This window comes from Ipomoea nil, unplaced genomic scaffold (genome assembly GCF_001879475.1).
Source record: "Ipomoea nil cultivar Tokyo-kokei standard unplaced genomic scaffold, Asagao_1.1 scaffold1043, whole genome shotgun sequence".
NCBI lineage: Eukaryota > Viridiplantae > Streptophyta > Magnoliopsida > Solanales > Convolvulaceae > Ipomoea > Ipomoea nil.
In genome coordinates, this window is record NW_017617471.1 from 10,639,273 (window position 1) to 10,664,987 (window position 25,715).

At 35.8% G+C, this 25,715-nt stretch overlaps 1 protein-coding gene across 1 annotated transcript; it reads left to right on the forward strand.

Moving 5' to 3' along the window:
• The first annotated feature begins 9,384 nt into the window (after window positions 1–9,384).
• Window positions 9,385–24,175, forward strand: LOC109181919 (branched-chain-amino-acid aminotransferase-like protein 2). Its single transcript, XM_019331887.1, has 20 exons — window positions 9,385–9,806; window positions 10,104–10,202; window positions 11,189–11,260; window positions 12,173–12,265; window positions 12,519–12,656; window positions 14,431–14,489; window positions 15,006–15,108; window positions 16,477–16,644; window positions 16,792–16,892; window positions 17,331–17,385; window positions 17,563–17,649; window positions 17,741–17,792; window positions 18,554–18,639; window positions 19,414–19,467; window positions 20,516–20,599; window positions 21,426–21,497; window positions 22,002–22,082; window positions 22,372–22,407; window positions 22,784–22,927; window positions 23,907–24,175. Exons 1-19 carry the CDS (start codon window positions 9,717–9,719, stop codon window positions 22,910–22,912), a joined length of 1,659 nt encoding a protein of 552 aa, XP_019187432.1. The 5' UTR covers window positions 9,385–9,716; the 3' UTR covers window positions 22,913–22,927; window positions 23,907–24,175.
• Window positions 24,176–25,715: the final 1,540 nt, after the last annotated feature.

A 25,715-nucleotide genomic window follows, 5' to 3' on the forward strand; every position in this document is an offset into this window, starting at 1 on the left:
TGGCTGAGGAATAATCTCATACAGTTAGTTAGTATGTGCAATAGATTATTATTATTATTATTATTATTATTATTATTTTTTAGATCTAGAAGGAAGGGGGTAACCCAAAAGTACAAAGTTTAAGTGGCAGCAAGACGCCACACCGGAACGCCAAATTGATCATCTTCAAGTCTACTAATAAGATCCTCAGGGGGATTGTCTAGGATTGTCGTCCGATGGAGGCCAGGATGAAGCTTAGCAACACTATCAGCCATATGGTTTTGATCTCTTGAAATGAGGGATAAGTGCCAAGAGCCTGCCAACTGAAGCTCCCTTTTGCATGCATGAAGAATATTCTCTGCAATACTGCTGACTTTATATCCATTGTTAATGGCATCCACAATGTGTTTTGAGTCACTTTCAAAGCAGGTTTGAGAGCTCCCAAGCATCTTTGCGAATTGAATTCCTTTAAGCAAAGCCCATGCTTCTGCCACCTCTGGTGTACATAGGCCGATGGCGTGAGTGAATCCCTTAATCCATTTGCCTTGGTCATCTCTTGCCAAACCTCCACATGAGGCTCTGGACGTGGCAATGCCACAGCACCCATCGATATTGATTTTGATCCAACCCAATGGCGGTTTATTCCATCTAAGAAGCTTCCACTTGGTAGGGGCTGCACCATTCAGAATGCCCTCAATATTCCCAAAAGCTCTGCCAACCTCAGCAACTTTGGCATGGATAAGGAAGATCTTCTGCCTTATGTCAGTGTTTACGTTGTTGAATATCCTATCATTTCTCCAAATCCATAACATCCACGCTGTAATTGCAAAGAAAACACGCGAGGTGTGAATACGGTTACCCGGTGACAGACCTCTAATGCCGTCATCGAACCATTTATCAAAGGTCGTTCCTGGATCATTTTTTAGCCCCGGGAGGATGTCTTGCCAGATCCGTTTCGTCTCTGGACAGAAGCGGAGTATGTGTTCTGTTGTTTCCTCACTATTTCCACAAGTCGAGCATACTGCAGAGTCCGTAAGGCCACGCTTTTTCCTGTTAACATTGGTCATGATGCGGTCGTGCCTTGCCATCCAAAGAAAAGTGAGAATTTTACTTGGAATTTTGAGACTCCAGATGCTGCTCCAGATTGGATTAGTGATAGGCAGACTACAATCTGTGCTTAACTCGTAAGCAGCTTTTGTTGAGAATTTATTAGGGCCGTTGTCCCCCCAGCCCCAGGAATCCTCATCCTCTGTGTCTTCGCTCAAAATAATAGCAGATAGACGGCTTATGAGGCTAGCTGGAAGATTGCTGCCAATTTTTCCCCAGTCCCATCCAATCTCTGGAAGCCAGTAGTCTGCAACAGAAGCGTAGAGTTCCGGCAGTGGTAAGCAAGGAGAGCAAAGCTCGTAGAGAGGCCGGTGACCAAGCCATGCATCCATCCAAAACTTAGTCCTTTTGCCATTTCTGATTACGATCCTAGTGCCTTTGACAAGCAGAGGAACTGCCTTGATTATTCCCTTCCACACGTTTGACATGTTGGCCTTCGATCTCCATAGCAAAGGACTCGAAGGGTGTACGTTGTATTTTGCTCTTAGAATATTAGCCCATAAGCAATTTTCTCCTGATCGAATCCTCCAACCCAGTTTTGCAAGGTGTGCGATGTTCATATCTTCCAATCTACGGATTCCTAGACCACCTCGCTCTTTGCTTTGCGTAACCAAATCCCATGCAACTAGGTTGCATTTCCTATTATTTTCCGAGCCACCCCAGAGAAAGGCACGGAGCAGTTTGTCTAATTCTTTGACAACGCCTACTGGTAGAAGGGTGGATTGCATGGAGTATTGAGGAATAGCAGTCAGGACAGATTGAATGAGAATCCTTCTACCTGCAAAGGAGAGCGTTTTCATCTTCCAGCCAGCTAGTTTGTTTTTTACCTTCCCTATGAGTTCATCAAAGGTTCCTTTTTTGATACCGCCATGCAAGGATGGAACACCAAGATATTTGCCTAATTCATTTGCGATTGGAATGCCAAGGAGGTTCGAGATCCCCTGTTGAACAATCAAGGGTGTATTTTTATAGAAGTAAAGAGATGATTTGAGTAAGTTTACCCGCTGTCCAGATTGAAAGCAAAAGGAATCTAAGCAATGTTTTATGAGGGTGGCCTGGGAGGTTGAGGCTTGGCCAAGTAGAATCATGTCATCTACGAAGAACAGGTGCGTGAGACAAGGAGCATCCATTGATATTCTTATACCCTCCCATAGACCCTTACTCTTCATATCATCAATGAGGTGACTCAGCCTTTCGACGCAGAGTACAAAAAGCAGAGGTGAGATCGGGTCTCCTTGCCTAAGCCCTCGGGAGGGATTGAACTATTCTGAGCATCTACCGTTGAAAGATACAGCTAGTTTGGAGGATGATACACAGTGCATGATGTTCCTAATCCAATCCCGGTTGAAACCAATTACTTGCAGCGTAGATCTGATGAAGTTCCAAGATATTCTGTCAAAAGCTTTTTCAAGATCGACTTTTACCAACATCCAACCAGTGCTGCCTTTTTTCATGTTCATGGATTTCAGTAGTTCTTGATAGATAATAATGTTGTCAGTCGTCTGCCTTCCGGGAATGAAACTAGATTGAGCGGGGCTAATCAATTTGGGCATTACTTGCCTCAATCTAGAAGCCATGACTTTTGTAATTAATTTGTAGGATGTGTTGCAGAGGCCAATCGGTCTAAGCTGTTTAACAGATTCCGGCGGTGTTACTTTAGGGATCAAAGAGATTATCGTATCACTACTTCCTTCCGGCAACACACCATTGCCGAAAAACTCCACGACATAATCAACCAGATTTTGGTCAAGCACATGCCAAACATGTTGGTAGAATCCCGCATGGTAGCCATCCGGTCCGGGAGATTTAAAAGGTGACATGTCGAACACTGCCTTCTTCACTTCCTCATAAGTAACTGGTTGGTTAAGTCGTTGCCAGTCAGACTCTTTGAGTCTGGGAAATTTTCCTATGAAATCAACATTCTCTGGACAGGAGGGATCTGCTGTGAATAACATCTTAAAGAACTGACTAACATGATCAAGCGTTGCTTCTTCGTTGGGAAAGGGATGTCCTTGGTCATCTTTCAGTGAGTTGATTGATGATCTAGATTTATTCACGGCTGTAGCAGCGTGGTAGAACTTCGTATTACGATCACCTGAAGAAATCCAATCCTCTCGAGACCTTTGAAACCAAAGCATTTCCTTTTGATACAAAATCAATTCGTATTCATCGCGGAGTTTTCTCCCCAATCTGATGAGATCAGACCTAGCGTTAGCTGCTAGATCACGCTGAACACCATTCAGCCTTGCAATAACCCGCTTTTTTCGTTGGAAAAGGTTGCCAAAAGTGTCACGATTCCAGGACTCAAACTTTTGTGCTAGTTGTCTCTTGTTAGCTTCAATCCCAGACGCAGGGTCCCAGACATCTTTCACCATGTTCAGGTAGTCCAGGTGGGTGGTCCACATAGCATTGAACATGAATTTCTTAGCATTGTTTCCATTAGTTCTAGCAGTAGTTCTCAGCAGAAGAGGAGCATGGTCGGAGCTAATCATTGGCAGGTGAGTGATCTCGGCATCTGGGAATCTAGATTTCCATCCAGTGTTGCAGAGTGCGCGGTCTAGCCGAACACCTTTGAAGGAGGAGGACTTAAGTCCTCTACACCAAGTGAGTTTTGCTCCTACGAAACCCAAATCAATGAGGCCTTCTCTGAAAATCCAATTGCCGAAGTCTGCACAACGAGTAGAGGAAAAAGAGTTATTTTTTGATACTTCATCTTTATTTAGAACTGCATTGTAGTCCCCCATGGAAAGCCAATCCCCATGAAAATTTATAGAGTCCTAGGAAAGAGTAGCATAGAGCTCCCTTCTGAGTGAATAGTCTGGACTACCATAGACCAGTGATAGGTACCAATGCTGCTCATTCAGGTGTGAGACCCTAAGCAACATGAACTGGGGATGGGTGAAGTGGATGTCAACCATAGAGGTGGCTTTCCAGAACACCCAAATGCCCCCGGAGAAGCCAAATGCTTCAATCCTAGCCCATTCATCGAAGCCGATGGAAACGCAAATTTTATCAGCATGTTCGCCTGATACCCTTGGTTCGAAGAGACAAAGGATATCAAGTTTGTGATCTCGGATTAATTGTTTAAGGGTGCGGTGAAACTTTCGTGACGCCGCACCTTGGCAATTCCATGAGAGTACTATCATAAAAACAAAGAGACAAAAAGAAGCATGCTCAAAAGAGCATGAGAGCATGTGAGGATCCCCCTGAGAGCCAAAGTTGGCCGCGCCCTGATTATCTTCTTCCATCGTGTCCTTTGGTGTGTCACAATCAAAAAATGTTCCCCCATCTTCTGGAGGGACGTTCAAGATCGGGGCAGTAGTGTGGTGAGGTGGTCCTAGCTCCGGGGGTCTAGGACTGTGATGAACAATGGATCTGATAATGCTCCCCCTAGAGGAACCGCGGACGAGCACGTGTTCTTCCCCTGCAGCAGCTCGTCTTGGTGTACTGGTTCTGCTATCTCGACCTCTAGCGGTGATGAACTGTGGAGATCTGACTTCCTTTGGTTGGAAGTCTGGTTGAAAGCTTGATTCAGGTTCCTTGTTGCTAATATGAACTCGGGGATGGATTGTCGCAGGGGCCATTGTCTGAAGATTCTGGGATCTAGACGAGTTGGGTTGATTATCCATGACCACATCATCGGTCAAGTCATTCAGTGGTGCAAATCGGGTAGTGAGCGGGATGTTGTGGGAGACGGGTTTGGGGTCGGGATCTCGCGGTTGATCTGGGGCCGTCCTCAAATCTTGGACTGGCCTCCTCTCAGGTTTCTTTGGATTCCTTCGTTCCTTGCGTTTGACAATCATCCATGAGCCAAATTTGTCAGTGTAGGGACTGGGCGTATTTCTTGTTTTCTGCTGAGCATTCTCTGTTTCCATCTCTGCAACTTCTGCTGCTTCAGGCAAATTCGGAGGATCATGGGTCCTCCCATCAAGGCCACAGAGTTCTTGCTTGTGGCCATATAATCCACACTTGAAGCATATCATGTGGATACCTTCATACTCAACAGGGTATACTTCATCCGCCAGAGTGAATTTAGCTCGCAATGGTTTTGAGATATCGATCTCAACGCAGACACGGGCAAAAGTTCCTCTTGACGCTAAACATGTTGTCACGTCTACTTTGATTGGTTTGCCCAGTTGGCGACCAATCTTCATGAGGAATTCTTCCTCGAAGTACTCTATCGGCAAAGTTGGTAAGTGGATCCATGCTAAGAGCTTTCTTGTTACGTTGGACGTGGGTTTGAAATTGGGTTCCCATTCTTGGACGATCAAATAGTGGTCTAGCAACATCCAAGGACCTCCTAACTTGACGTGATCGTAGTCGTTTTGAGACTCAAATTTCGTTAGATAGTATCCATGAACAAGGTCGATCAGTTCCAAGGAGGATTTAAGTTTCCATAGCGTTTGCAGGCGCCGGAGAAGGAGGTTGTAGCCTACCGTTCTCCCAAGAAGATGAATGATGAGAGTTTTGCGCCACGGGCGTCTTAGCCTCTTCTTTTCCTCTTTAGTCACCAAGATTCTTGGACAGTCAGGATCATCGTTTTCGACTGGTTCATCATCATCTGAGACGTCCTCGTCCAGGGGAGAAGGTTCTGTGCTCTTGCGGTTCAAGAAACCCGTCAGACTCTGCCTATAGCTTCCCGGCGGTGGCATAGTGATATTACCAGGTGGGGTGTTCCGTCGGTGCATCCAGTGGTGTTTCCGGAACGAACTCCGGCAAGGTGTCAGCGGTGGTAAGGTCTGGTAGTTGGTCATCACGCTTAGTCTTTTTCGGATTGCGTCCGGCGACCGGACGATCTTCAGGAGAGAGCATTTCACGTCATTTTATTATTATTATTAGTAGTAGTAATTCACCCGCGCGATGCACGGGGAAAAATTATGTTATTATAAATATAAATAAAAAATAAAAAATAAAAATATTTTAAATTGTTTAATATAATAATATTTTGGAGCTTCCATTGAACAAATATTTATTATTTTTTTATAGAATACAAAATTACAATTAAAATTAAAATTTTGTATAGTTAATATAATCTCTAATTATGTACATATTCAAATAAACTTATAGAGAGAATTTACATAATTAATTACATTGATTTATTCTTAATTGTATTTCATCTATATTATAATTTTCACAATACGAATAATAACTAAGATAATTACATTTAGAAAGCAAATTTCAAATTTTGTATGAGTAAATTTAAACTCTAATTGAACACATTTTTTTATATGATTATATAATATATTCTTTATGCACATGTCATTACATAAACTCAAATGTCATTCTATAAGCTCAATATCACTTTTTGGGCAAATTATTGTGTGGATCATGGTTCACACAATGTTATGTGGACCATAACAAAAATTACATTTTTAATATACTAAATGTACATTATTTTTGTATTGAATGTACATTATACAATATAATGTATACTCAGAACAAAAATAATGTACATCCCCTGAATATAATGTACATTATTTTTGTACTAAATGTACATTATTTTTGTACTGAATATACATTATTTTACAGTAGACAAAATATAGTCCAGACAACTTGTGTGGACCATGGTCCACACAATAATGATTGCACTTTTTGTGAAGATAATTCAAATGTATTTTTTTTCTTTTAAAAGTCCTAAGTTTAGAAATCCAGAAAAACATTAAAGACCCATATGGTATATACCTTTATATATATTTAAATTTTTATTTATGGCTCAAATGATTTTTTATTTTATTTTATTCTGAAGTCCATTAATTGAAGCATTTGCTTTCTTCATCCCTTCTCGCTTCTGCCATTTCTTTGAAGTATTTGAGAGGGAGAAAAATTATATTAGAGGCTTGCATTAATTGCACTATTTCAATATCGAATAGGCTTTCATCGAAAATTTAATTAATATTGTAATCCCAAGAAGCACCATAAATAACACAAACATATCAAATAGACTTTCATTGTAAAGCCAGAGATTTAATTAATATTGCATCGTTTGATATTTTCTATTAATCGATAATCGGAATCCTTAATCATAATATCATAACATTTAATAACTCCATTAATTCAATAAATGTAATCCTTTGTTATGGGCGAGAAAAAAATAGCTATTTTATTTTTAAAATGTTGTGCTTTTTTTTTTTTTTTTTTTTTTTTAGTAAAGGATGTTGTGGCTATTTTATATTAATAAAGATAAAGACAATAATTATAACAATAATTACCCACCAAAATAATAATTGTAACATTAATTACTTTCCAACCATATAGCTTTATTATTATTATTATACTTTCCAACCATATAGCATTATTATTATTATTATTATTATTATTATTATTATTATTATTATTATTATTATTATTATTATTATTATTATTATTATTATTATTATTATTATTATTATCGTAATAAAGCCATCAGTTCGATCTAAAAGGTTATCCTTTAAATAAAGTAAAGTCACAACAAGGAGGAAAGATTGTTGGTCAATCACCCCCTGATAGTCGACCACCCTCGAGGACATGCACCGCGGAAAGACAATAGGGATCGTCATACGCCAATGACCTCCACTATACATAAGATCATCTAGAGTAAACGATCAAAACTAGCAGCGACAACCTACCTCCAAAATCAATAAACCTCCTTGGATGTTCCTCAAAACTCTGGTAGTTAAGTTGGACGGACCGCACAGGTGGGCTGGTCATCCTGAACGGTCACCATGAATAGTTACCCAGACTGATCATCCTGACTGGTCATCTCACCACTCAGTAGTCGACCGACCCTATCACCACCAAGTGGCCGACCGACCCTCTCACAACTAAGTGGTCGACCGACCTTCTCACCACCAAGTGCCCGATTGACCCTCTCACCACTCAATGGTCGACCTTTCCATGGAGAAGTCGCCGGCGGAAAAGGCGGCTAGTTGGTCACCTTCCGCCGGAGACGGCGATCAGCGACGGCTTGGCCGGTCGCCGAAATTTCGCATGAGGTTGCCTGAGTGATGCCTGAACTGAAATGACCTGCAATAACATGTTGTTTACCGATTCTTGGGCTCATTGTTTCAATTTGACACGTTTGAGAGTTTAATTGCACTTTTAAAAAGTTTAGGTGTCTATTTGACCAAACATGTCAATTTTTGTCATTTACTCCATTATTTTCTTTTCTCACAACTACCGAATTGCAATTAAGGAGTACCTATGAATTGCAATTCAACAAAAAAGGGGGGGATTGTAATTCCCTCAAACTAAATACTGTAATATGCATTGCCATAGAATAAAGTATGAAAGAAATTAGAATTACACCCAACCAAATAGTCTGTTAGAATTAGTCTGAAGAAATTAGAATTTAAGTATGAAAAAAAGTTAGATAATTAACTTTGTACGTTCAAAACTGAGGGTCAATAATTAAAATGAGAATATTTTAATAGGTAATTACAAAAATAAGAAGCTTTTTAAAAAATATATAATTTGAGAAAAATTCATTTGGAACATGCTTCCCAAATCCCTAATGAGGTTTAGAAAATTTTTTTAAATATTTTTTTTTTGTTTTAAAAAATATGCCACATATTTTTAGAAAAAATATTTTAAAAAATGTTCTAAGTGTTTGGTTGGATGTAACGAATTAGGGGGAAAGTGAATTCGGCGGGGAAAGAATAAGGTGAGAATAAAATAGGAATTCAAATTACAGTGTTTGGTACGCAGATGAAAATAAAGTATGAAATCAAATTACAGTATTGGAATGCATTAATACGACATGAAATTGAAAGGGAACAAGTGATACAATGACTGAAATGCCCTTATGCACTAATAATAATAATAATAATAATAATAATAATAATAATAAGAAGAAGAAGAAGAAGAAGAAGAAGAGAAGATCAACGAAACAAGATAGCTAATAAGACAAAATAAGACAGAGGGTAAATGGTCATTAAACTATATTTTCTTCTCTCTTCAATTCGTTGAATTGTATTTCTTGAGGGGAGAGTGTCTGAATTAGAATTCAGCATTTGAAGAGAATTGCAATTGGTGAAATTGTAATTTTCTCCAATCAAACGACGTAATTGGACCTTCTACATAATTGCAATTCAATTACATCGAAATTACATCCAACCAAATATTGAAATTACATCCAATCAAACACCCCTAAACCTCATTTGGAAGATGTAGATCCCAAATAATTTTTTTCTCAACTTGTGTATATATATATTTTTTGGAAGATGCAGATCCCAAATTTATTTTTTCTAAAATTGTATATTTTTTAAAAGCTCTCTATATTTGTCATTGCCTATTCAAAATTTTCCATTTTGGTCGTTAACCCCAAAACTGATATGTCGAAAAGGTGAAAACCCGGGCGATGTAGACAAACTGCCGTTCGTTTAGTATTTTCCCCTGATTTTCTCGAATTTCAGAAAACGCATGTGAATGCGCGAAATCGCGAATAAAGAAATGCCGTGAACTGGTGGATTACACGCATCTTTTCGCGTAATCTACATTATCATCTTGGGTTGCGTAATCTACATAATTACAGCAAACTCTGCGTGTATACTTGTGACTCGTCATTTTCAGAAACCCAGCAATTCTCAGTTTCTTCAGGAGCCAGAACCCAAATTCCTGTTTTTTCGTATCAGAACTGCAGAATATAGCCTAAAATGGGAGAAGCCAAATGTGAAATTGAAGTGATTCATGCATGGTCTGCACCCAGGTCTCTCAGTACCAGCCTTATGTATTCCTTTGCTCAGGTCTCAAATTTTATTGTATTTTGTGGCTTTTTCTGTGTCCCCAGATCTGTTTAGTTGATATGATTGATTAAAAACTTGAAATTGGTGACTGTGACTTTAGGTTTAGATCGGACTGAGATCATAAGATCGTTCCCCATCCCTTGGATATAATTAAAAGAAATTTGAACTATAAATGGGTGTTTGTGGTACTATGGATATAATGATTTCATTGAAGGCAAAACTTTCGGTAGTTAAATTAGTCTGGTTCTTAAAGGATTATAGTTAATGTACTTGTTATTTTTCACTCGTTTTTCATAGAGGGATGATATTGAAGTTCTTGACGAACCTCTGTATGCACATTTTCTCAAAGTAACTGGAGCAGAGAGGCCCTACAGGGATGAAGTTCTTTCGACTATGGTATGTCATGTCTGTGTCTATACAGATATTTATCCATCCTTCTATTGCTATTCATTTAGAGACCAGCCACAGTTTGTGGGCAAATTATACAGTGGATCAATTCAGTCTTAGTATACTGCTTGTTCAATTTTAATTTAGTGTAAGATTCATTTTCAGGTAGTACTAAAAATGAACTTGTATCAAAATATAATAAACTTACTAAAAATGAACTTGTATCAAAATATAATAAACTTACTAAAAATGAACTTGTAATACAATGAAAATGAGCCTACAGGCTACAGTATACTAAAAATGAATATGTGGGTTAGTGACTCAGTGGTCCACCTTGCAATGTGAATCATGATGGTTGCAGTTTATTCTTTTATTTATTGAGTATATTGGAGTGATATTCATCCTTATCAATTGGCAGTTGGCTAGTATGAGTTGGCATGGTCAGCATTTCTGTCTGTTTAACTTCAAGAAGCGAAAACAATTACACAAACTGTATTGTCATTTCTCATTTTACTGGTTTTTCTACTTTTCTAATAAAGGTCCAGATCAAGATGATTGTGCTAGACCTTGATTTTGTAATGCTGCAAAAGTGTAAGCCACATTGACAATTTGCTGAATGAAGCAATTCTAGTAAGATAGACAAGGGCATTCAAGAATGTATAGATTGTAAACTAAATTATTGATTGTTTCAAAATCCAATCTGATTGTAAAGATTTTTTATTTTTTTATTTTTATTTTTTATTTTTTTATTTTTTTATTTTTATTTTTTATTATTTTATTTTATTTTATTTTATTTTATTTTAATTTTAATGCCTGATTTCCACCAGACATGATTTTCATGTGAATTTTCTTTAACCCAGAATTTCAGCGGAGAGGTCAAAGTTTTAAATGCATATAATATAACTCTTATTGCTTGTTTCACAGTTTTTAATGAAAGCTTGGACTTTTAGTAATCTTTATATCTGTACTTCAAACTCATGGTCTGAACATAACAGGAGTCTGATGGAAATAAGGTGGTCAAGGATATAATATTTGGTCCAGGAGAAAAGAAATATCGGTACTGTAAGGTAATCTAGTGACTTTATGTGATATATTAGTTTGATTTGACATTATTTTTTGACAACTTACAATGTTGTATACACCTAATACTATTTGTTTTCTATTATTTAATTTAATTTTATTTTTTGTGGTAATTGAGCATTTTTTCTAGCTGAAATCTTGTTATCTTTTGTTTTGAATTCTCCTGAGATAAACAGAAAGTTTGCGCTTGATAATGGTCTCATGGATGGGGATGAAATCACTTAACTCCAAGTGAATGTTGAAATGGAAAACCAGAACTTTAATTTGCATGTAGTGTTGAAGAGATCTTGAAAATTTAGATGCCTTCTGATTCTAAAGAAACACTGGAATATAATTTTCTTTTATGTGTTTTATGTTAGAAAGATTTGAAAATTAGTTACCTTCAGTCCTTCCCAGTTGATATCAAATATAATTAATATTTTTTCTTGCATGCTTTGTAGGTTTTTGTTAAGAACATGCCTTTTGTCATTATTATTATTATTTTTTTATTGTTTTTTTTATTTTCTTTTTTTTTTTCTTTGGGTTAGACATAAAAGGTAGAAATGTATTTATGGTGCCATGTGATAGAAAGACTACAGGAACTTTCAGCAAGCCAATTGTCCTAGTGGAGAAACATGTGTATGGATTGGCAGTTGAAACATGTGCTGAGATTTCACCTCTGCTGAGTGCTGACATTTAGTGAAAAAGCCTTACTTGGTTTAATTCTAGCAATGTAACAAAACAGTAAAGTAATGCATGCTAGTTGTTAATATGTTGCATGTTGTCTATGTGGATCATTAGTTGGTTGATTTGTTGAGTAGCCTTCACTAGGCGCAGAGTTTTTGCTGGAATATTGACGGCTTAAGTTAAAAATTTTTGACTTATATTTCATTGTATTAACTCCCTTTTACTTTCTGCAGCACATAGCTAAGCAAAACTTGCCTGGTTTGACAGATGATTTAATGAAGAGAGGAAAACACTTTATTCTCATCAGGAATCCCCTTGAAATACTGGTATTTTTTTGTTGTTGTTGTCTTTGTGTAGATGCTTATGATTGCATAGTAGTTGCATGCTTCAGGATCTGTCTTTGACTTTCTTCATCATTAAGTGACTAGTACTTCCTTAAATTGTTAAATGCTTAATATTTAATATTTACAGCAGTTAGCCTAGTATTAGAAATTACACCCATCTCATTTTTGACTTTCTCTTGCTCTGTTTTGCCTTCATCCATTTTATTGATTTACATTTCACCTGCTATGTTGCCAGCCATCCTTTGATGAGGTTGTGACATCATCCTTTTCTGAGTTAGGGCTGGCAGACCTTGTCTCTATATACTCTGAGCTATGCAGACTAGGAAAGCGCCCACCGATCATTGATGCAACAGATCTTCGAACTGATCCTGAGGTTTTGAGTTAGTTTACAAGTTTTTTCCTTTTCTTTAACCTTATTGTTGAGAATACTTTTTGTGTTTCTCAATCTGTCTTTTAGTATTCCTAGGAGTAGACTTTTGTTCCTTTGGCCATGCTTCCATTTATTGTCTTAGTTTTCTGTTCCCTGTTTTTCCCTATACATTGCCCTGGTGTTTGTAAACTGTTGTAAGCTTTTGATAATGATAAAAATTCTTTTTCTTCAACATGGTATCTGAGCCACGAGCTGTGGCCCTGAATTTCTGTTTTTTTCATTGAATGAACAGTACCTTTACTGTTCATCCAAAACTTAGAATTTCAAATACTTCCTTTTGGTGTAAGTTCTGATCAAATTGGATGTACCAAGCTTCTCTAGAAGCTTTGGCGATCATGTCCTGTCACCAGACACTGCTGCACGCTCCCCCACACCTTCAGCAACCTTGCCGCTATGTGCCGGCACATGAGACTGCTTCCGGTCACCTTTTCCGGAAAAATTTTCTGGATCAGTTTTTTGCCCTCTGTGAATTTTCTGGTAATATCAATTTTTTTTTTTTCCCACAAACAAAGTCTTCAATTGAAAATGTGGACAACTCCGGTATTGTTGAGCATGCATAACACCAGCCGCCCCTTGCTCTGTTTTTGTGTTTTTCAATCTGTCTTTTAGTATTCCTAGGAGCAGACTTTTGTTCCTTGAGCCATTAACTGTGTTAGTTTTCTGTTCCCTGTTTTCCCCTATATGTTGCATTGGTGATGGTGATTGTAGAGTGGTTGTAAGCTTTTGATAATAATAAAAATTCTTCTTCTTCAACACTTATGTAAAGCTTGTTAGTTACTTGTTATCTGTGTGTTTGAAACGTTTCCATTTCAAGAACTGGAAAATGCTTTGTGTGAAGCACATCTCTATACATTTTGCTAATTACCACACATCAATGTAAACAATTGTATGTATTTTAATCAAATAATTTGTGCTTTCTGGTTATAGGTTTTGATTTGTCTAAATATGGTCTAATGTACACTCTTAAAACACATGATTATTTGTGTTCGAAACTATTCCATTTCAAGAACTGTAAAATGCTCCGTGTTTCACATTTCTATCCATTTTTTTTTAAATTATCATATAATGATGGAAATGCACATATGTTAACTAAATTCTTTGCCCTTTTCTTTTCTGCTCTTAGGCTCTGATTTGTCTGAATATAGTTTAACAAATGCTTTGCTTATTATTTCTCTGTACCTTACTTTTCCTCACTTGAATGCTTGTCATGGATGAATATTACATTCAAGCTGAGTTATCATAAGAGAGAAAAAAGAATATGGATGGTTTTCATTCTATGCTTTTAAGATCATATTGTACTTTTGAACATAATAATTTGTGACAAATTGTTGTTGTTGTTTTTTTTTTTTTTTTTTGCTTGATTCTTTCTAGTTATATGCCTAGTATAGCAATTGTTTGGGAAGCAGGCTTGGACTTTCAACTGATTACCGTGTTTCAAAGTGAAACTTCTATATTTGCATTTATTTATTACAGATTAATATTTTTGTACAAATGGAAATGTGCACAGAGGGCTAAAGCAAAACAAAAATGAATACAGGTTTCTTAGAACATGAATCATTACTTGTTCCACATGGGTATTTCCCTGCCTTGTTTTGTAGTCGTTCTTTTAGTTGCTTTTGTTCTATTATACCGTGTATTTTTTTCTGTCTCAGTGGGCTACACATCCAAAACTTTGTTTATTAAATAGTAGGTCACTAGGTCTTTTTGTCCTCTGCAGGGTACCTTACATGGCCTTTGTGAAGATCTTGGCATACCTTTTCAAGATTCAATGCTTAAGTAAGCCCAACCATCTTGAAATATTTACCTACTTTTCTGCCATGTCGCAAATCTCTCTTTTCAGATGTCCAAGTTCCATAAAAATTCTGGTATTATTGAGAAGAAAAAGAATACAGAAACTTGCATATCTTTACTTCTGACAACTGAAATATTTTAAAACAAGTTGCAAATGTGCAATGCACTGTGTTTACAATTTGTAGGTGTTTGCTACTAGTTGCTGAGTAGGATCCTTGAAGTTTGAAATTGATGATCTTTTATAAGTTGTATTTTTTGGTTTGTTTTCCACTTGGTGGATAAAATTGATGTAGTGAAGTCAATCTTCATCTAGTAAAGTATATAATAATAGGCAAAGGGGATACAGAAACAAGTTAAAGAGGGTTGAACTACCAAACAAGCAAGATCCTCTATGTCTCTACTACTAGTGCAAGACTCTTAAGACCATTTATCTTAAATTATTGAGTGTTGTTGCATTATATTTGCAATTTGTGCATGACCATTAACATGTTTTAATTCCAGATGGGAAGTAGGGCCAAAATCATATGATGGCATTTGGGCTCCATGGTGGTATAAAAGCGTGCATAAGTCAACATGTTTCCTTCCACCTAGAAAGTACCCTTCGGTATGCTTTATGTAGATAACTTTGGTTAAGTGGTCAGACTTCAATTTATTATTATTATTATTATTATTATTATTATTATTATTATTATTTTTTTTTTTTTTCAAAACCTAGATACTTGTCAAAAGAGATTGCTTCATCACTAAAGCGATGAAGCAATTGTGATCTGCAAGTTTTTGCTTTGCTTTGGCAAAGTGCAGATATGGACTAAAACAGACCAAAGCGATCACTTTGGTCTAAAGTGAGTGAAGCGAAATCACCAAAGTGTGGCTTTCTACAATTGGCAAAGTCAACGAGTCAACCAAAAATTTTGGGCTAAAATAAGCATACCTGGTATGCTTCTGTCTTTCTTCTCTACCCAAAGGCTCAGATTACATCAGCTATGTAAACTTTCTTCTTTCGTCTTTCTTCTTCATCCATCTTCTGTCACCTTTCTTACTTATCTTCCCCCCTGCGCCACAGTTCAAGACTTTTTTTCTTCATATCGTTTTATTTGTTTGTTTGTTTTTTTTTTTTTTTTTTTTTTTTTTTTTTTTTGTTTCGTTTTTGTTTTTTTCAATTGGCACTTTCTTCTCACCTTGCCTTACCCTCTCTGGTTTTCATCTCTGACTAATGCACTGGGAACTCTTTGTGAGCAGCGAGGTATAACTCTCTGTGGAATCTCTCAAGTGGAGAGAGAGTAACTCTGTCCACAACTCCACTGGACACAGAGTTATTCACTTATTCTCTCTATCCACTTCTCTAAACCTTTACAAGGCATATTTACTTAATTTTACAATTATTTAACTAAGTTGTAATTTATTAGATTATTTGTAAAGAGATAGATAAATATTGATAATTGATGATGAATAATTAAATATTATGAGAAAGTGATTGTATTATTCTTCTCTTATTGTATAAATTGTAGTAGTTTTGTACTTTTGTAAAAAGTGATTGTTCGATTGTTTAATGGTATACATGAATGATCGAGGATACAATATACTTGTACTACTATAAGATGATAAAATGATGATGTCAATTGTAATATTTTTGAATCATATCGTTTTCAATTATAAAATTTGATGATTGCCACTTTGAATTGCTTTTTGTACGAAAGTGACACTTCACTTTGCGCTTTAAAGTGAGGCAGTGCCTCATTGCTCTGCTATGCTTTCCACTTCAAAAAAATGTGTTGGTTTTGTTTTATTTTTTCAATAATTCTCAAACTTGTTAGAAATTAAATCAACAATTGGAAAATCTAAATAGCGGCAATTGCCATTTGGTAAATAAATAAGGCCAGATGATGATAGGGAGTTCCTTCTGTTCCATGTTCCTTATATTGATGAAAAATCTTGTCTGAATCCTTTTCTTTCTTCTTCCAAATATCTTCAGCCTTTTTCATCTCCTTTGTATGACTTGCTGGAGCAAAGCCTGCCTTTCTATAACATGCTTCGGCATCATTCAAGAAGGACTTCACCTCATCCTAAGCTTCCTGTTCCAGCTAATGAAAAGCTTCTTGTATGGGTTGGAGATGAGATTTTGCCCCGTGAGAGTGCAAAGGTAACTTTATGTTCTAGTTATAAAGATATTATTTCTGCCAAGGCATGCCGGACAATAAAATCCCTTTTTCATTATCATTTTTTCTTCACATATTGCTCTGATGCAGGCTTTTAAACTTTAACTCTGACACTAATGCATAATTTCAAGGTTTCTGTGTTTGATTCAGTTGTCCAAGGTGGTGATGCAGTTTGGGAAGGGCTTCGAGTCTATAATAGAAAGATATTAAAGCTTGAAGAACATTTAGATCGGTTTGTGGAAATAGTTCTCATAATGTTTTTAATTGGGTTACTGCTGGAGTTCTGTCAACCTGCTATCCATTTCCAAATATTTTAAATAATTGATAGTGGCCACCTACTTTATTTTTCAAATAGTAAATGATCTTTTCAGAAAAATGCTGACTTTAATGCATTTTAAAGATGGATAACACAGTAGGAATTGATTATGAATGACATTGAAGATGAGATATGGCAAACTGTTCTTTATTCAAATGCTCTCTTTAGTAGTGTGGTACTTGATGATGGGAGATATATTGCAAGATTCTGTAGGTTACCATTTTGCATGATTTTTTCACTTATTGCACTCATGTTGTTGTTATTGTTATTGGGGGTGGTTTATACACTTTATTCGTGCTTAATGGATAACATGCTAAAAAAATGACATTGACTTATATTCTGTTCTTTTATTAGGTTGTTTGACTCAGCAAAAGCCCTAGCTTTCACTAGTGTACCAACTCGTGAAGAGGTAATATTTCAATGCCCAATTTTCCATTCGTTCTTCTAAGACTGCCCCGAGTGTTAATTATATTATAGCTTCCCTTATGCATTAATTCCTATAGTATTTGTGAAATGTAAACAACAATATTGCCACATCTATATATGTGCATAAATTTGGAGCATTACTTTAAGCTAACACATGCAGGTCAAGGATGCCATTTTCAAGACTCTTATAAGTAATGGAATGTTTGACGGTGTACATATACGACTAACTCTGACGCGGGGCAAGAAGGTTTACCTTGATCCCTTTTTCCCTTCAAATTAGTAAAACCTTAACAATATTTTCTTTATATGTTTTGATTATTTCTTGTTTTTGCATTTAGGTGACTTCTGGAATGAGTCCTGCTTTAAACCTTTATGGATGTACTTTAATTGGTAAGGTGCTTTTTTTTTTTTTTTTTATAAATTGTATAAGTTTTGTACTTGGTATCTATTTGTTGTTACCTCCATCAGAATTATTGCTGCATAGTGTGCGTCTAGCATGTTAAAGTTTAAATCTGACAGATTTTATTCTCAAGTCAAATTTTTATGGATATGAGGCAGCATGCCTATGCAATTTTCCATTCAAGCACCCGGTGATGGGGAAGTAATCATAACAATAGAGAGAACCTGTTAGGAAATAAATAATAAAGAAGTTGAAGCAAACATGATATCTGAATCATGAATTGGTCAATCGTTTGAGGTGGCTGTGAATGAGACTTCCGTGGGCCAAGTAATGAAATTACTCAATTTATGTAAAGAATAATGGATTGGAATTCATTGAGGCAGTAGCACTTGGATCTCTCTTGCACCTTGCGATATATTAGTGTTTTGGCATTATAACCCTTTTATCTTTTGAAGTATTGAAGGTAAGGGTTATTCGGGAAATTATTGACTCCAAATTTGTCATTCGATTAGTTCAAGAATCTAAGCCATCTAATGCCAAAACCATTAGCATTTATATTTGTTCTCATATTGTTTATAATTGCCTAGGGTTATTTTATTTTTAGATTTTGAACACATTATCATCATAACTTAAAGGAACAAACTAAACTAGGAGAAAATAAACTTAAGGTTTTCCTATTTTCTACATTTAAGTGCCTGGTTTTTTGACATATTTTCTGCCTTACTCCCGTTGCTTCTTATGCTTTTTGCAGTGCTTCCTGAATGGAAACCACCTGTCTATGACAATGCAAAAGGGATCACATTGATCACAGCAACCACTAGGCGCAATTCTCCAAATGTGAGATGTGCATGTTACTTCATGAAGTATTACATTTGCTTTACATGATGACTTCTAGGAGATGCATGCTTGTCTATTTTCCTTGTCTTTCCTTCGAGCAAAAAAATGTGATGTGGCAAAAGCCTCCTTGAAGGCATGTAATGCATCAGGGATGAGCTTCTGTTGGGGCATGGTCAAACACCCTATGAATGTCAAAAAGGGAATTATAATTATCACTTCTATATTTTCTTATTCTACCCCTTTGCAATTCTTATTAGATAAACAAGGGCTTACCTGGCTATGTATGTCTTGTTATGATGTTCAGATTGAATTGTATTAAATAATTTCTATTAGAATGATGTTAAAATTATAATGACATGAACATCATTGTAATAGAATTTGAACATTATTGTTATTATACACATAATAATTTTGAACACTAATTTACAACAATTTAATTTGAAGTGTGAAATCTGAATGTAACTTGATCACTATTCTAATGAAATCTGAACAATAATGTTATACAATCCAAACACCATTGATATGAAGTACCTAGCTAGGTATGCCATGTCTTATCCAGTAATGTGCCTACACATTCAATGTATACTTACAGATGAAAAGTAATTCTGTCAGAATTCTATGTTCTTCAATTTCTTTTTTTGGTTGCCCTTGTTACTATTATTTGAAATGTTCAGTATCTTGAAGAATCAGATATAATAGGTGTAATATGTGAAAATGAGGAATGAGAAATCTCTCTTTTCCCACCTGTAATTGATTACTCTTCTTCTGTCACAGAATTTGGATTCCAAGATTCACCATAACAATCTTCTCAACAACATTCTTGCAAAGGTATCTTTCTCATGTTGTGTTAATTGAATTTCTGCCATCATACTGTTGCATGCTCTACTTGAAGAAGGGAAAAAAGGGAGGGGGAGGGGTCAAGGAAGTGGTTAATTGGTAATATTTACAGAAGATTTTATATCATGCTTTAATATTATTTAATAGAAACAGTTGCCAAGTTAGCAGTGGATTCAGAGGGTTTTCTTATAGATACCCTCCTAACCTCCATTTCTTGCATTTCAAAATCATTTGAGGTAATCTAAAATGTTTGGGCATTTAAAATATTTCATATACTCTATGCTACTGATGATACATTGGTAAACAATGAAGTAAGCTTGGTTATGGGGGAGGAGGGGGCGAGGAAGTGGTATAGAGAATTGCAACAGAGATTAAAATAAGTGTTATTGGTGAAAAAAAATCTAAACCTTTATACTTTGTGATAATTATAGCCAAACCTTTAAAATTTAACAATTTAGTACCAAACCTTTCTGTCTTGGGCCAATTATATCCAAAATTACATTCTTTGACCCTAAAACAAACTTGACCCTCCAGAGTTGGCTATTGTTCCTCCGGATGTTTGAATATGCTTATATATATGTGTGTGTGTGTGAAATAGTTTTTTGGAGATTTTAATTTGGAATTTTTAGTTGTATGAAATAGACATTTTGGTACATAATGTTTAAAAAATGATGTTGAAGTATAATTTTTTAAATAATTTGTATGCAAACTAATAGCCAACTCATCAAAGTTGGGTTCGGTCATGCTTTTTCTCGAGTTAGATATTATAGTTGGATGTACTTGTCACAAAACACAAAGATTTGGTATTAAACCGCCAAATTTGAAAGGTTTGGATGTAATTGTTATGTATAATTGCATATTGCATATAATTGTCACAATATACAAATGTTTGATATTAAATTGCCAAATTTTAAAGGTCCATATAATTGGCAAGATATAAATGTTTGGGCCTTTCTACCAATAAGCCTTAAATTAACTGCATGTAATTTCTTTTGCATTGAAAACTACGCTATATTCTGACTAGTACTTTTGCTTCCAGATAGAAGGGAATAATGCAAAAGCTGATGATGCCATCATGCTCGACAAAGATGGATATGTGTCAGAAACAAATGCTACAAACATTGTGAGTTTGTTAGTTTTGGTTCCAGATTTTTAGTTTTGATGATACTAAGCAAACATTAACTTTAATTCTACTAGGTTAATATTTGTTTAATGCAATGTTTTCTGGTTGCCAAGATATTGTTCTTTGTTTCCATTTTTATTTTCTGGAGGTGGGGCATTGGGGTTTTTGTTAAAATCTAAGATTGGGCCGATGTCACTCAATTGGGTTGTAATGCACATTTGCCAAACCACACTAAAGGATTGAATCTAATCAATTAGCTAGTCTAATCCATGACCTTATAAACCCATATATTTCTCTCTATTTATTCAATGTGGGATTCCTAACAGCTTTATTGTGTTTACATGAAATTCTTGTAGAAGAGCTGAAGAGAAATGGTGAATGTTACTTGCTCCTTGTTGTATGGATGTGCATATTCTGTGACTAATCATTTTCTTCCCCCACCTCCCATATGCCCATCGCTTAATCCCTTTCTTTTCTTTTCCTTTTTTATTTTATTTTTTACTTTTTTCTGTGGGGGTGTGGATGGAATTGTTATTGTGAAGATGCGAAACTTTTATTTCAGATAAAATTGTTTTGTTTATGCAGTTTCTATTTCCTATAACTACCAAGATTGATGCTAGTATGCTACAATGCTCAAGGGCCTTTTCCTTCTTTTTTTTTTTTTTTTTTTTTTCATTTTAATATTTAGTTGCATTGTCCATTTTCAAAATTTCAATGAATTACATTGTACTTGGTCCTTATTTGTCACACTCTAGTTCCGACAGCCATAGAGTGCCATTGGTCAATAATCCACCTTTTCCAATTATGTTCATATCAAATAATGCAGTTCTTGGTGAAGAAAGACTGTGTGATGACGCCTCATGCTGACTCCTGCCTTCCTGGTGTAACAAGAGCAACAGTAAGTTCTACGCTGTTGCAGCTTTTGTTGTGTTTAGTTTATGCAAATAGTGTTTGTTTGTTTTGAAGAATTGATTGGAGAAATCAGACTGTTGTAACTTGTAAGAGTAATAAGGGTTTCTTGGACTTTTGTCTTGTATAGAACCGGATATTCTTATTAAACAGCTCCACTTTTGGAAGCCTAGGGAAAGTTAATGTTATTTGTGATTATCATATCTTTATCACGTATAGAACTGGAAATTCTTATTTACAGCTCCACTTTGGGAAGCATAGGGAACATATATGTAATGTGCGACTATAATGACTATGTGAAGATGTTTTTGAGTATTCAATCTTACAACAATTTCAAAATTTGGGTTTTTAGTTGGTTTAGTTGCCAGGCTTTAACTTATTTCAAAATCCATTATATGCAATGAAAATGGTGTGGGTCTTGATCTTCCACATCTTCAAGAGGTTTTATGTAATTAACTGTTGTATACTTGATTAAAGGGGCAACATTTTGCAGTTAATAGGGCTTGTGCTAAAGGAAAACTTGGTTTTCAAGGAGCGACGCATTAGTTTATCTGAGTTTCACACTGCAGATGAGGTAATAATACGTTTTTAGAGTGCTTGAGTGATATAGTATTATAGTTTGCTGTTGTTTGCTCCATGATCTGTGCCAAGCTGTAATAATAATTTTATGTGTGCTTCCACTGTTATTCTTAACAAACCAAAAAAGCATAGTTTTTAAATTTTCTACCTCGTCGTTCTTTCAATTTTCACTTTATTCTTTCTTCTCTTATTCCTCTTGTATCCTCCAAACTTCTCAGAAGAAATCACTTCTCTTTTCCTTCGACTAATTATTAATTACCAACCTTTATCTATACTTCCTGCAGGTTTGGACCACTGGAACTATGGGAGAACTTACCCCGGTATGTTAAATGTTTCTGATCGATGTCTCCTTAATGGGTCATCCTTAACTTTCGCTGCATGATGCCTAGTTGCTAGGGGTATACTGTTTAGCATATATAATATATAAACATAAATGTGCAATCTAACCATTAGTTTAGGCTTTTAGTTGAGATGGAGCACATGCTTCAATTTGTATCAAAACCAACGTCATGCTAAAGGTCATGTGTTCGAATCATATATAATATATAAACATAAATGTGCAATCTAACTATCAACAAACTTTTAGTTGAGATAGAACACATGTTTCAGTTCATACAGCTGTTCAGTTATTGAACAGTTGCCAGCTTGGTGCCTTCTCATCTCAAATGACATTTATTTGTTACTTAAATGGATCAGGTCACAAAGATTGATGGACGACTAGTTGGTGATGGTCAAGTGGGCCCTGTAACTCTGAGGTTACAAAATGCTTACAAAAAGCTCACAGAAGAGGCAGGAGTTCTTATACCAATGGATCAGAGGACTTGAAATTGCATTTCTAAGGTTTTGTTACTTCGCTCATTCCCATTCATCTCCTCTAGCTTTACAATAACTATTCATCATTGATTCATTTCAAGTATATGATTTATATCCATTTAAGGTGTGTGAAAAACCTTGTATCAGAAGCTCAGCACTATCTACTCTTACAAAATTTTCTTTCCTCAAACAGTGCTTGGTACCTTTTTTAGTTTTCAAAAGATTCAAAACAGCTTGAAACTGTAATTAAACTCCTAGCTGATCAAACCATTTCTGTCAAATGCTTAATTCTCATATGAATGCATCTTTTTAGCCCCTCCCAGGGCATCACTGCATATTGGTAGTTTAATATCTTGTCCTGGAACTAAAAAATAATACCTAACCTTGTTTTAGTTCCAGGACAAAATATTCTATCATATGATCGATAATCTACCTTTTTGAAGGGTGCCCTGTTGTAATGTGTGCCGATTAAAATTTTATGGGAAAATGATCAAATACACCTCTGAACTTAATACGAGAAGTTAATTATGCCCCGAACTTTAAAAAGTTGCAATTAAGCACATCAACATATTATTTTAGTGCATTGAAGCCTAAAAACCGGTGATTGTAGGTTGTTAGGATTCCGACAATGCTCCGACTATCTCTTGGGGGAAAATCGGTGACCAGCGAACAGTCACCAGTCGCCTTGCTCGCTAGGAGAGAGCAACCAGCTGATTGCCTTCTTCAAAGAAGGCGACTGGTGACGGTTGCCAGTCACTGGGCCCCAGGAGGTAGCCGAAGCATCACCGGAACCCTAACAACCTGTTATCACTTGTCACTAATCAATTTTTGAGCTTCGATGCACTAAAATGATATGTTGATGTGTTTAATTGCAACTTTTAAAAATTCGGGGGTGTGTTAGACCCTTTTCCCAAATTTTATTGGGCATTTCATTACTTCTCTATGACTCCATGTTTTGCCATTATCCTTTGGATAAAGGAAACTGATGTGGCTTTTACACCTGCAGGTTTGTTAAGATGGTAGGCTTTGTATTGAAGTTGATATTTGGAGGATTGGGATGAAGTAGACTCAAGGGTGTTATGAAGTGCACTGAATAAATAAGTATAAACTCGTTTATGAAATAGTGAGATTATTGTTCCCTGTTTGGCATTGAAGTTTATAAAATGTTAGAAGAATATTCTGTGTTGCTTTGTATTTGGTGGTGTTGTACTTCTCAAGTTCTCTTTGCTAGATGTGTTATCTTTGTTATATTTTATTATTAATAATAGTAGACATTATATTGTTTTGTCATTAAAATTTTTTTATTGTTTTTTATTAATATTGTGATCTTATAAACGAATTGATAAAAATGTTACTCCCTCGATCTCATTTTGCATTTCATGTTTATTATTCAAGGTTGTAAAAATCGCGCCTAGGCGCCTAAAAATTCGGCAGAGTCGTATTAGGCGGTCGGTTGCCTAGGCGTCGAGTAGGACGTCGTGGACTAGGCGGGAGTTTAATTATTTTTTTAAAAAAAAAAATTTAAAAAAAGGGCGCTGATTAATTGGTGTCCTAGGTGCTAGCCTGTCCCACCCTCCTCCGGTGTCTAGAGAGTGCCTAATGATTTTTTCAACCTTGCTTATTCATTGGTTAAATCAACTCTTACTTTATTGCTTATTTTCTTTAATAAATTTTAATTATTTTAAAATTTAATTTTTTGTGTTTAATATTATTTTTAATTTTTAATATAGTTTTTAAATATATAAATTTTATATACTAATACTAAATTTTTAGATCTAGGGAGGGGAGAGGATACCCCAACAAGAAAGATGGTTTAGCTTCTTTCTCTCACAAACCGCACTCTAGAGACTCGAGCATTGTCCTTTTGAATAAGCTCTTTGATTCCAGGTGGGGGAGGTAAGAACCTTCCAGTGATTACGCTGTTTCGCACTATACCCAAAGTTGCCAAAGAATTGGCAACTTCATTTTGTTCTCGGTAGATGCTCCTGATGGAAACTCTCCAATTCATGTTCGTCAACTTTTTAATCTCCTCGAGGTGTCTTTGGATATGTCCTCTTTGCTCCGACTGTTCTTGTATATATCCAGTTAACAATGTCGCTTGCATCCGATTGGATTTCTAAATCTCGAATACGCCCTATCCCAAGTCCATTCAAGACCAATTAAGTTTCGTTTCCATTTCATTCATATCGTCATGGATTAGTGATTCTAATGCATGAAATAATATTTCAAGTAATAATGCACTTTTCTTTTCCACTTAAAGAATTGATGAATTCTACGTGAAGACAAAATTAAAGGTGTCTTTCACTTGAAAGCCATGCCCATGCTGGGTTAGTCACTTTCAAAACCAACGGAGGCAACTATATATGCTCACCTCTCTTTTGTTTGTTTCCAACTATTTTGATTTTGAAGGACAACTCAATAATGCCTTTAAAAAGAAAGAAAAAGGAAACTCCATTAATGACAAGAAATTAAAGAACATCACAATGAGAGGGGGAATGGACCCAAACCTCTCGACTGGACTAAAACCTCACAACCCAACATAATAAATGAGCTAGCTATGTGATTAATTAGCCTTCAAACATAATAAATTGTTATACCATGGACTAGATTTCATATTGCATTGTGAATTTTGATACAAAAATTCTCTACCTTCAATTAACACATTCTGTACCTATAGTTAACCGTTTATGTACATGTAAATAATTTCTAGCACATAATATGATAACTACATGTACAGAAACTTTCAACTGCATGTACATAATGTGTCAACTATAGATACAAAATCTGATTTGATAATTTTCTGACACATAATATG